At 41.0% G+C, this 13,440-nt stretch overlaps 1 protein-coding gene across 2 annotated transcripts in view; it reads right to left on the reverse strand.

The window, feature by feature from the left end:
- The window catches only part of LOC105010802 (integrin alpha-X), a 66,423-nt gene that overhangs the window by 4,288 nt on the left and 48,695 nt on the right, over positions 1 to 13,440 (reverse strand). For both annotated transcript variants that reach the window (XM_010870418.4, XM_010870417.4), the window contains exons 16-26: positions 6,171 to 6,331; positions 5,872 to 6,029; positions 5,503 to 5,631; positions 5,349 to 5,416; positions 4,827 to 4,959; positions 4,319 to 4,432; positions 4,161 to 4,240; positions 3,423 to 3,509; positions 3,269 to 3,329; positions 3,001 to 3,102; positions 1,258 to 1,329 (exon numbers count right to left, since the gene is read on the reverse strand). In XM_010870418.4, coding sequence (XP_010868720.2) covers positions 1,258 to 1,329; positions 3,001 to 3,102; positions 3,269 to 3,329; positions 3,423 to 3,509; positions 4,161 to 4,240; positions 4,319 to 4,432; positions 4,827 to 4,959; positions 5,349 to 5,416; positions 5,503 to 5,631; positions 5,872 to 6,029; positions 6,171 to 6,331 — 1,165 coding nt within the window. The remainder of the gene's footprint in view (positions 1 to 1,257; positions 1,330 to 3,000; positions 3,103 to 3,268; positions 3,330 to 3,422; positions 3,510 to 4,160; positions 4,241 to 4,318; positions 4,433 to 4,826; positions 4,960 to 5,348; positions 5,417 to 5,502; positions 5,632 to 5,871; positions 6,030 to 6,170; positions 6,332 to 13,440) is intronic.

Here is a 13,440-nt window from a genome sequence, read left to right on the forward strand (position 1 = left end):
GCCAAGATCTTGCGATACATGGCCCCATCCATCCTCCCCTCAATACAGTATAGTCGTCCTGTCCCCTTTGCAGAAAGGCATCCCCAAAGAATGTTTCCACCTCCATGCTTCACGGTTGGGAGGGTGTTCTTCGGGTTGTACTCATCCTTCTTCTTCCTCCAAACACAGCGAGTGGAATATAGACCAAAAAGCTCTATTTTTGTCTCATCAGACCACATGACCTTCTTCCATTCCTCCTCTGGATCATCCAGATGGTCATTGGCAAACTTCAGACGGGCCTGGACATGCGCTGGCTTGAGCAGGGGGGACCTTGCGTGCACTGCAGGATTTTAATCCATGACGCTGTAGTGTGTTACTAATGGTTTTCTTTGAGCCTGTGTTCCCAGCTCTCTTCAGGTCATTGACCAGGTCCTGCCGTGTAGATCTGGGCTGTTCCCTCACCTACCTCATGATCATTGATGCCCCACAAGGTGAGATCTTGCATGGAGCCCCAGACCGAGCGAGATAGACCATCATCTTCAACTTCTTCCATTTTCTAATAACTGCACCAACAGTTGTTGCCTTCTCACCAAGCTGTTTGCCTATTGTCCTGTAGCCCAACCCAGCCTTGTGCAGGTCTACAATTTTATCCCTGATGTCCTTACACAGCTCTCTGGTCTTGGCCATTGTGGAGAGGTTGAAGTCTGTTTGATTGAGTGTGTGGACAGGTGTTTCTTTTACAGGTAACAAGTTCAAACAGGTGCAGTTAATACAGGTAATGAGTGGAGGGCTTCTTAAAGAAAAACATGTCTGTGAGAGCCGGAATTCTTACTGGTTGGTAGATGATCAAATACTTATGTCATACAATAAAATGCTAATTAATTATTTAAAAATCATACAATGTGATTTTCTGAATTTTTGTTTTAGATTCCGTCTCTCACAGTTGAAGTCTACATATGATAATAATTACAGACCTCTACATGCTTTGTAAGTAGGAAAACCTGCAAAATCGGCAGTGTATCAAAAACTTGTTCTCCCCACTGATTTTGTATCTGATTTAGAAATACCTGTAAATGTGGTTTGGAATGTGACATAACCTATGTGATTTCATTAGGTTTTTCCCTGTTTATACTGCAGGAAAGAATTGAACTGCAGGATTTTAGTCACTTTAAACTGCTTGTGTGAACAGGGCTTTAGTCATCTAAATAACTAAGATTTAACTGGAGAAAAACCCAGGGTTTTACATTTCTTTATGTCTCTTGTAGAGGTCCATCTCACCTGTTCAAATAGGGTACCATTGTCCTTTTTAGAGAATACCTCCTTCCTGTCGCATTTTCCACCACTGTTATCCTTGTGGACACAAAAGTAATCCTTAATTCACAATAATTCATTCATAATAATTCAACTGAGAACGCATTGTTATTTACAGCAATGACTTAGGAAGCATATAGGGTTTACTGCCTTACTCTGAAACAGAACAACAGATTTTTCGGTATAGAAAACAATCTCTGATGGCAATCAGAGTTATACATTGGGGATTTTTTTTTTACATTTGTTATAAATCTAACCCTAAACTTTGCAAGCCGTTGCTTATCAACATTTAGTATTAGTAACAAACTTTCAACAAAATATCCAAAGAACATAAAGGACTCTGAAAATAAGGCACATTTTCAATTTTAAATAAATCAGTTGTTATGCTTTTGAGCAAGTTCTTGAATCCTAATTGCTTTTTAAAATGTAAATAAGAAACATTCGTAAGAGACCCAATTTAATAAATCATAAAACTAATAACAGGTCGACCCCCCCCCCCCCCCACATGTATGCTTTCACTCTTTAGAATTTGATGTACACTGTTGAGACAAACATTATGACCACTCACAGGGGAAGTGAATTACGTTGATCATCGCCTAACAGGGGCACATGTCAGGTCTGGGTAGATTAGATGGTAAGAGAACAAGCAGTTCTCCTAGTCAATGTGTTTGGTGCAGGAGAAATGGGCAGGAGTGAAGACCTCAGCGATTTGACGCAAGCTAAATTGTTATGGCCAGACGACAGGGTGTTGGGCGCCCAAGGCTCATTGATGCGCAAAGGGCAATGAAGGCTTTCCTGTCTGGTCTAAACTGATAGAAGGTCAACTGTGGCACAAGTCACAGAAATGTTTTATGACAGTTACGGAAGGAATGTGTCACAACACACAACGCATCGTACCCTGCTGCATATGGGGCAGCGTAGCTGCAGACCAGTCAGAGTTCTCATGATGACCACCGTCCACCATCGAAAGCGCCTACAATTGGCACACAAGCGTCTGAACTGGACCTTGGAGCAGTGAAATGTCGCCTGGTCCGATCAGTCCTGTTTTCTTTTACATCACATGGGGGGCCGTATGTGTGTGCATCATTTTCCTGGGGAAGTGATGGCATGAGGATGCACTGCGGGAAGACGACAAGCCAGTGGAGGGAGTGTGATGCTCTGGGCAATGTTCTGCTGGGAAACCCTGGGTCCAGGTGTTCATGTGGATGTCAAATTGCCACCTACCTAAACATCTTTGCAGACCAGGTACACCCTTCCTGGCAATGGTATTCCCTGTTGACAGCGGCCTCTATCAGCAGGATAATTGTGCCCAGCCACCCTGCACACATTGTTCGGGAATGGTTTGAGGAATATGATGAAGAGTTCAAGGTGTTGCCCTGGCCTCCAAATTCCTCAGATCTCAATCCTATTGAACATCTGTGGAATTTACAGGACTTGAAGGATCTGATGCAAATGTCTTAGTGCCAGATAGCACAAGATACATTCAAGGGACTTGCAGAGTCCATGCCTTGGCGGGTCGGCGCTGTTTTGATGGCACGTGGAGGACCAGAGGCATATTAGGCATATGGTCATAATGTTTTGTCTCATCAGTGTATGTGAGCATGGGTTGAATATTGGGAATGGAGATAATGCATGTAATTACTGTGATTTGTTTCCCCTCCGATAACAAAACATTGTGCCCTGATTCAAATGACCCCTGGCTAAACTCACTATTTGAGGAAGAGACACGTTCCACAGAAAACCAGAGTCCAACTCCACAGGAATCACAAAAGTGACATTGACTGGTGCTGCCACTTCTCCAATATTTAATACCTTAAATTAGAGTGAGGTGATGGGGAAATACAACAAGATGAATACTGAAATTAGGTTAATTGACAGACTACTGGGTGAATGTTATGCTAACAAGAAAATGCCTGTGTTCCAAGTAAACAGCAAACCATATTCTATACAATCGATTGACAAATTAATTGATTGATACCATGTATATGTGTTCCAGCAGATTGTCATTGGGGAAAGTGATGTATTGGGAGGAATCTCCTCTGAAATATATTTAAATGTAAAGTTAATTTAGGCTGCCACATTCACTATGGACATATTGAAAATAGTTTGGAGATGAAACTACATGCACTGACCCTTTTATAATAATATTAACTGGAAGTTTAACTTGTATAGATGAGCTTGCCAGGTTATCATGAAGGGTGCCTTGTTCTTCATTATCACTGTAGGACAAACAGTGTTGACTAGGACACGATTGACAATGTACAGTTTCTGATTTAATTAATAGAATACAAATATAATGAACAAAAATATAAAAATGCAACATGCTTGGTAATATTCCACACCCGTCAGGTAGGTGGATTACCTGGGAGAGTCTCAGTAACAAGGGTGTGCACATAATTTATGTGTTCTTATGGAACATTTCTGGACCTCCCATTCCAGCTCATGAAGCATGAGACTAACACTTCACGTGTTCCATATATAATTTTAACACTATATTTTGAGAGTCCCAAAAGTGTGCCTGTAGATGCTCTAAAGATTGCCTACTGACTATCTGTAACATTTTACCTACCTATCTACTAACCCTAACTCTTACCTTTATCCTAACCCTAACCTATATTCTATTCTATTCCTGACCTTAACCCTTACCCTAACTCTTATTCTAAACATAACCCTAACCTTAGCAAGCAGTTGTTTATATAAACTATCACGATAGTTTATATAAAGTTTGATGAAAGTTTGTTGATAGTAATACTATCTGTAAAACATCTGCAGATGGAAATTGGGACTCACAAAATAAAGTGTACGTATTTTCACATAAAATCCCTTATTTGCAAGTAATGTTCTGTCTGTGGAGATTGATAGCAACTCACGTATTAACAGATGCATTAATAACCAGCCTTTCACTCAAAGAAGAGTTTTCAGACACTCTGAATGACACCCACACAGTCACCTGAGGGGAAGGTGGAGTCAGATCAAAGTGTTCCTTTATCAGCTCCACAGGAATTTCGGGTGGCGGATGGATACTTACATGGGCTCCTTTTCTCAGTACTAATGAGCTTAGGGGACAAACTGTGCGGGTGAGGTTTTCAAGTCCTGTGGTGTTGGACACACACCAAACTGCAACCTGTCTTGTTCCGAAAGACTATAGCAAAAAACACATCTTTACTGTGATGTGATTGAAACCAAACCAAACCAGCAGATGAAATAGAACATCCATTGACATTTCAATCCTAACTTCATCCTGTCTGTCTCTTCTTCATTCAAACCTGGCATAACTATTTTTATGCTATGTCTTTATACAATTTTAATCACAGATGACCAGCATGTGAGTTAATTCTACTGTTTAGAAAAAGAGCTCAAGTGTTAATACTGTAATGCGGGATTGATTGAGCTCCAAATCTCTCCATCACACTTACATGTAATTTCTTTAAAATCCTTTTATCTCACTCTATCTCAGTCTCTCCATGGAACAATTCATGTATCTCAGTCTCATATGTAAATCCAGCCCCTGGCTCCACCCCATCCCTGAGACTTACCCATTTAGCAAAAACAAAGGATATTGTGGAGGGGTGAACCAGCGTCAGTTCAACCTTAGATGCATCCTCTCCCCTGTTATCCACATTTACAAAGACTTCTACTGGGAAACCTGGGCTATGCACAACCTCTGGACTGTAGGAAAAAGATGGAGAGAGATCAACATGAACTCAGTGGCTCGCTACTAGAGACAGCGGGTCACATGGCTGTGGCTTTATATATCCAGACCTCAACCCAGTTGAGAAACATTGGGATAAAATGGGCTGTTTGCAGTGTGAATAGACCAACTTCCAATCTGCAGTGTCAATGTAACACTGTACAATCTGGATGATGCAACGGTATCAGCATGGAATAAATATTATGCAGAAATGTCCAAACCTTGTGGAATACCATACCCTGAATATCAGGGCTCCAACCCAGTACTAGGTGTACCTAATGAACTGGCCACTGTACAGTTCAATGCGGAACATTTCGGAAGAAACAAAAAGATCAGAAAATGTATATTTTAAAATTGTGAATTTTACCAGGTTATGTTCACAGATAAGTCGGAGATGCAGATATGGTCTTCACCACAAACCTTCTCCAGCAAGATCTGAAACAAAGAATCAAAAATGTTTGCACAAAAAAAAAAAAAAAAGATGCACAGAGACACCCCGCACACATCTAGACAATAGTTACCATGTGTGTGAAGAAAGTTGGGTTATCAGGGCTCAGGACTGACTTCAGTCCGTCAGTCCCTGGTACCTCCAGGCCCTCTGCGGCCAGACGAACAGACATAGGCACCTCACGGTAGTCAGATATACACTCCTGCAGAGCAGAGCCAGAGAAAGAACCAATGATGCTAATCCGTGGCAGACAGTCATGTGTATGGAAAATCCCCACACAAACACCAGACTTTCCCACCAGACCTCCCCAAGCTTGATGCACAACAACGCAGTTACTCAGACACACACCTGTGTACAAGATTCACACAGGGACAACAAGGGACACCAACATACACTCATTCAATCAAAGAGAGAGAGGCAGCTGAGCAAAGCCCTCACTTACTGGTACGCTAAGGGAAATGTTGTAGCAAGCAGTGCCGGTCACCCTCTCCTCCCATTTGGAGGAGTGCAATCTGGGGTAGAAGAGCAGACGGGCTGGCCTTGTTCCGTTCTGGTCCTTGCGGAAATCCACAGTGATAGAGATTGATGCCTGGAGAGAAGCTAGATGCGAATATACCAGTTCCAGGTTGTTACACAAACATACAGTGAAAGTGAAGTAAACACCATTATCCAAAGCACAATAAGAGAGAATATAATCTTAAAGCATAGAATCTGCGTGTTGTGCTGGGTGGAGATACACACTGCTTATCTTTCCCACATGGGCTCCATTAACAGTGACACACAGAGTGGCCGTGGCTATGGGAGTGTTGAGGGCAATGTGGGCAGCACAGTGGAAAAACATCTGTGGGATTGTTGGAGGGGCTACCGTGACAGACACCTCTACACGCATCAGTGGCTGGGACCTGGGACAGAAGGGACACACCAGCAAGATGGTTCAACCTCTCTCCTCTGTGACCAAGGAAACTGGAAAGACTCGGAAAGTGACCAAATAATTGAGGAGAAATCTATTTGCTCGTGGACTAAAAGGTTATTGAACAGTACAATAGCTAGCTTTCATTATGTACTGAACCGCAAAGGTTAAATTGTACTTACCTGTTGTACCAGGTCTCAATAAGTGTCTGATTAGCAGAGGATGAACATGAAGACTAGAGTTGAATATCATTGACATATGTAGAAATCATTCAAAATGGTGCTTATATTGCAACCATTTATGGCTAACAAATTATTTCCAGTTAATTAGTTGCAACCATCAAAGGCCACTTATTAACAGCAAACGTTAGGGTTTTTCCCCACTCAGATAGGTATATGGTAACATTGCCTTAATGTTTTTTAGCTAGGGTCAAACGTTTTATGTAGCCTTCCACACGCTTCCCACAAAAAGGTGCATTTTGGCCTCCTCTGGAAACATAATTGAGTTTGTAGGCGTCCTTGTTCGCACACGCCTTTTCAGGTCTGCCCACTAGAGGATTTCTAGAGGATTGAGATCAGGGCTTTGTGATGGCCATTCCAATAATTTGACTTTGTTGTCCATTAGCCATTTTGCCACAACTTTAGAAGTATGCTAGGGGTCACTGACCATTTGAAAGACCCATTTCCGACCAAGCTTTATCTTCCTGACTGATGTCTTGAGGTGTTGCTTCAATATATTCACGTTTCCTTCCTCATGCAAGCAAGCAAGTTTATTTATATAGCACAATTCATACATAAAAGCAATTTAATGTGCTTTAACAAGAAAAAGACTAAAATATAAAATGCAATAGCATAAAAACAAATACTAAAATGAAAACATCAAAACAACATCATAATAATAAAACTGAATAATACAAACCCGATTCCAAAAATGTTGGGACACTGTACAAATTGTGAGTAAAAAAGGAATGGAATAATTTACAAATCTCATTAACTTATATTTAATTCACAATAGAATATAGATAACATATCGAATGTTGAAAGTGAGACATTTTGTAATGTCATGCCAAATATTGGCTCATTTTGGATTTCATAAGAGCTACACATTCCAAAAAAGTTGGGACAGGTAGCAATAAGAGGCCGGAAAAGTTAAATGTACAGATAAGGAACAGCTGGAGGACCAATTTGCAACTTATTATGTCAATTGGCAACATGACTGGGTATAAAAAGAGCCTCTGAGGGTGGCAGTGTCTCTCAGAAGTGAAGATGGGCAGAGGATCACCAATTCCCCCAATGCTACAGCGAAAAATAGTGGAGCTATATCAGAAAGGAGTTTCTCACAGAAAAATTGCTAAGAGTTTGCAGTTATCCTCATCTACAGTGCATAATATCATCCAAAGATTCAGAGACTCTGGAACAGTCTCTGTGCGTAAGGGTTAAGGCCGGAAAACCATACTGGATGCCCGTGATCTTCGGGCCCTCAGACGGCACTGCATCACATACAGGAATGATATTGTAATGGAAATCACAACATGGGCTCAGGAATTCTTCCAGAAAACATTGTCAGTGAACACAATCCACCGTGCCATTCGCCATTGCCGGCTAAAACTCTATAGGTCAAAAAAGAAGCCGTATCTAAACAGGATCCAGAAGCGCAGGCGTTTACTCTGGGCAAAGGATCATTTAAAATGGACTGTGGCAAAGTGGAAAAGTGTTCTGTGGTCAGACGAATCAAAATTTGAAGTTAATTTTGGAAAACTGAGACGCCATGTCATCCGGACTAAAGAGGACAAGGACAACCCAAGTTGTCATCAGCGCTCAGTTCAGAAGCCTGCATCTCTGATGGTATGGGGTTGCATGAGTGCGTGTGGCATGGGCAGCCTACACATCTGGAAAGGCACCATCAATGCTGACAGTTAAATCCAAGTTCTAGAACAACATATGCTCCCATCCAGAAGTCATCTCTTTCAGGGAAGACCTTGCATTTTCCAACATGACAATGCCAGACCACATACTGCATCAATTACAATGTCATGGCTGCATAGAAGAAGGATCCGGGTACTGAAATGGCCAGCCTGCAGTCCAGATCTTTCACCCATAGAAAACATTTGGTGCATCATAAAGAGGAAGGTGCGGCAAAGAAGACATAAGACAGGTGAGCAACTAGAAGCCTGTATTGGACAAGAATGGGACAACATTCCTATTCATAAACTTGAGCAACTCGTCTCCTCAGTCCCCAGATGTTTGCAGTCTGTTATAAAAAGAAGAGGGGATGCCACACAGTGGTAAACATGGCCTTGTCCCAAACTTTTTTGGGATGTGTTGATGCCATGAAATTTAAAATCAACTTATTTTTCCCTTAAAGTGATACATTTTCTCAGTTTAAACATTTGATATGTCATGTATGTTGTATTCTGAATAAAATATAGAAATTTGAAACTTCAACATCATTGCATTCTGTTTTTATTCACAATTGTACAGTGTCCCAATTTTTTTGGAATCGGGTTTGTAAAATACAAATAGAATAAAAATGGGATAAAAACCATCTGAAGCTATAAAATCTGTAAGGCTAAACAGTGCTGTTATGTTTAAGCGCTCAGTCATAGGTGTGTGAAAAGAGAAGTGTTTTAACCTGGATAAAAAAAAAATTATACATTTGGGGCACGTCTAAGATCTTCTGGTAGTTTATTCCAGTTGTATGCAGCATAACTGTTAAACGCAGCTTGGCCATATGTTCATGGATCTAAAAGCCCAGCTCGGTTTATATTCTTCAAACATAGTGATGTGCTCTGTTCTCTTGGTTCTGGTTGACATTCTAGCAGCAGCATTCTGAATGAACTGCAGCTGTTTTACAGTCTTTTTAGGGTTCAGTTAACAGGCCATTACAGTAGTCAATCTTACTAGAGATAAAAGCATGGATGAGCTTCTCTTGGTCTTTTTGGGACACCAAGCCCTTGATTCTGGCTATATTTTTAAGATGATAGACGTTTATTTTGTGAAGTGCACCAGTCCCTCATGCAGCAAAGGCCCCTGACAACATGATGCTGCCACCCCTGTGCTTTATAGTTGGGATGGTGTTCTTCAGCTTGCAAGCCTCCCACTTTCTCTATGATGGTCATTAGGGCCAAACGGTTAAATTTTTGTTTTATCAGACCAGAGGACATTTCTCCAAAAAGTACAATCCATGTGCAGTTGTAAACCGTAGTCTGGCTTTTTTTATTGTGGTTTTGGTAGCAGTGGCTTCTTCCTTGCTTTGTGGCCTTTCATGTTATGTAGATACAGGACTTATTTTACTGTGGATATAGATACTTTTGTACCTGTTTCTTCCAGCATCTTCACATTGTCCATCCCTAGGACACAGAATGCGTCTCCTTCCTGAGCGGTGTGATGGCTGTGTGGTCCCATGATGTTACTTGTTCATCTGTACAAACTATTTTTTTGTACAGATGAACATGGTACCTTCAAGCATTTGGAAATGTATTCCATAGATGAACCAGACTTGTGGAGGTCTAAAATGTTTTGAGATACATATTTATTAAAGTTGTTGAGCAGCAGATGCATGAGAAAATTGATAGATCTGACTTGACAATGACGGGAGCAGCATCAAGCGGAGGGGGAAATACAATTATTATAAAGGTCCTACAGCAGCTGGCAGCAAAGTTTTGTAACTGCCAGTAGGTTTTGTAGCCTAATAACAAGTGCCTGTTCATCATGATACATGAAACATGTATATTTATATATTTTTTGTTGTTGTTGTTGTTGTTGTGAGTATTCAATATTAATATTATCTGCCTGTATCTTTTAATAGGGAAATGTGGTAGCAGCTTGGTTCGCAACCATGACAGATAAATCTAAGCAAAGCTATAGACTGGCAGAGGGCAAAAATGACTGAGATGACCATCAACTCATTCGAATGTCACTCAACAACCGTAGGATGATATAAAGTGACCTGAATGTCAAACAGCAGCTGGGGTGAAGTGCAAGGCGAGGACAGTTCGAAACAGGCTCCTAGGAGCAGGGCTGAAATCGTGCAAAAAAGACCTTCATCAATGTGAAGCAAAGTGAAGCAAAGAAGAGCCAGACTGAAGTTTGCAAAAGACCATAAGGATTGGACCGTATAAGAATGGAGTAATGTCATCTCTGATGAGTCAGATTTTCTACTTTGCCCAACACCTTGTCATCTAATGGTTCAACGTTGAAATTTGGTGGAGGATCTGTAATGATCTGGGGATGCTTCAGCAAGGCTGGAATCAGGCAGATTTGTCTTTGTGAAGAACGCATGAATAGAGCAAAGTACAAGGTTTTCCTGGAAGAACACCTGCTTCCTGACCATGTTCTCCAACTCTGAGAATTGTTTTTTCAAGCAGGACAATGCTCCATGCCACACAGCCAGGTCAATCAAGGTGTGGATGGAAGACCACCAGATCAAGACCCTGTCGTGGCCAGCGCAATCTCCAGACCTGAACCACATTGAAAACCTCTGGAATTTGATCAAGAGGAAGATGGATGGTCACAAGCCATCAAACAAAGCCGAGCTACTTGAATTGTTGTGCCAGGAGTGGCATAAAGTCACACAACAGCAATGTCACAGACTGGTGGAGAGCATGCCAAGACGCATGAAAGCTGTGATAAAAAATCTGGGTTATTCCACCAAATATTGATTAGATTTTTTTTGGAAAAATACATGCCCATTTTGAATTTAATGCCGGCAAAAGGTTTCAAAAAAGTCGGGACAGGGGCATGTTTACCACTGTGTTGCATCACATCTTCTTTTAACTGTACTCCATAAGAACTGAGAAGAACAATTGCTGTAGTTCAGAAAATTTAAAGTTTTCCCATTCTTGCTTGATATTGCATTTCAGCTGCTCAATATTTCGGGGTCTCCTTTATCATACGTTTCATTTCATAATATGCCAAATGTTTTTAATGGGTGACAGGTCTGGACTGCATGTAGGCCAGTTTAGCACTCTGACTCTTTTACTACGAAGCCGTTGTTGTAATAAGAGCAAAATGTGGTTTGGCATTATCTTGCTGAAATAAGCAAGGCTTTCCCTGAAAAAGAGGTTGTCTGGATGGCAGCATAAGTTGCTCCTAAACATGTATATATCATTAATGGTGCCTTCACAGATGTGCAAGTCACCCATGCCATTTTCAGTAATGCACCCCCATACCATCATGCACCTCCCAGCTAGGGGTGGTGACGAGGTCTACAGCAGACTTGCGCAACTCAATCGCTGGCTGAAAACTGAGTTCTGACCATCACAGGAGATAGAGTTTGTAGATAACTGGCTCTCTTTTTGGGACTCTCCCAGAAATAGGGCCAGGCCTGATCTGCTGAGGAGCGACGGACTCCATCCTAGCTGGAGTGGTGCTCTTCTTTTATCTAGGAACATTGACAGGAATCTCACTCCTATAGCCTCACCATGAGATAGGGTGCAGGTCAGGCCACAGGCTGTTAGCCAGCATTCTAGCTTAGTAGAGTCTGTCGATAGCATAGCCAGAGTAGTTAGAACAGCTTTACCTATTGCCACTGTGACTCGTTCCAGGCTGAGAAAAGTTAAACAAGGTAGTGCTAACAAAAACAACCTTATTAAGATAAAGCCTTCCTCCACCTCGGTCACAAATAAAAATGACTGTATCACTTCGCATCTCAAAATGGGACTCCTAAATGTTAGATCCCTTGTTCCAAAGGCAGTAAATGAATTAATATTTGATCATAAACTAGTTGTTATTGGTTTATGTGAAACGTGGCTAAAGCCTGATGAATTCATTGCCTTAAATGAGGCCTCTCCTCCTGGCTATATTAGTGCTAATATTTATGACAGTAAATATAAATGTACTCTCAAACACATCACTGATTTTCATTCTATTGAAGTTTTACTCATGAAAGTTAACCAGGCCGATAAATCATTTTACATAGCATACACAAAGTTCTTCAATGAGTTTCCAGAATTCTTGTCTAACCTTGTAGTCATGGCAGATAGTATTCAAATTTTTGGCGATTTCAATATTCATATGGAAAAGTCCAATGATCCTCTTTAAAAAGCCTTTGAAGCCATAATTGACTCTATGGGTTTTATCCAACATGTCTCAGGTCCAACACATTGCCACAATCACACTTTAGATTTAGTCCTGTCACGAGAAATAGATATTGTAGATCTAATAATTTCCCCCCCAAATCCGGGATTATCGGATCACTGTCTTACTACATTTACCGTAAAAACAAGAAATCCACTTGCTCCGCAAACAATGCGTTTCAAAAGCCGTATTATAAATTCTCAGACTACAAATAAATTCCTTGATATTCTTACAAGTCCGCTCATTAACGACAGAGTAAATAAATCTGTAAACGATCAAATCGAGGATCTAAACTAAACACTGCGAAATACATTAGACACGGTTGCACCACTAAAAACAAAAGAAATACACAACAAGAAACTGTCTCCTTGGTACACAAACAATACTAGAGTACTTAAGCAAACCTCCAGAAAATTGGAGCGAAAGTGGCGCTCCACCAAGTTGGAAGTATTCAGACTAGCCTGGATAGACGGTACACTACAATACCTAAAATCACTCACGTCTGCTCGATCAGCTTATTTCTCCAACCTGAATGAGGTGAACAAAAACTATCAAAAATGTCTCTTTGATACTGTTGCAAAGTTAACAAAAAACCAACGCTCAACAAGTGAAGTGGGTCTTCACTTTAGTCGTAAAGAATACATTAACTACTTTGATGAAAAGATCATCACCATTAGAAAACAAATAACTGACTCCTCCTTAAATAGTTATGGTCCTCAAAATCTCAGTTGTCCTGAGAATGTCCTGAACCTCCCTGACCAGGTGTCAATGGGGACACTTGAATTTTTTGATACCTTATCGCTTGACACATTCACTAAATTTGTAATGAGTTCTAAACCCACAAACTGTCAACTAGACCCGATATCAACAAAATTACTTGAGGAGCTATTTCCTGTGCTAGGTCAGCCAATGTTGAACATAATAATTTGCTCCCTTTCCTCCGGATGTGTACCAAGCTCCGGATGTGTGCTTTTGACACTTTTGATCACTCCCCTCTCTTAGAGAGACTGGAAACCCATATAGG

Source organism: Esox lucius, chromosome 7 (assembly GCF_011004845.1).
Source record: "Esox lucius isolate fEsoLuc1 chromosome 7, fEsoLuc1.pri, whole genome shotgun sequence".
NCBI classification, from domain to species: Eukaryota; Metazoa; Chordata; class Actinopteri; order Esociformes; family Esocidae; genus Esox; species Esox lucius.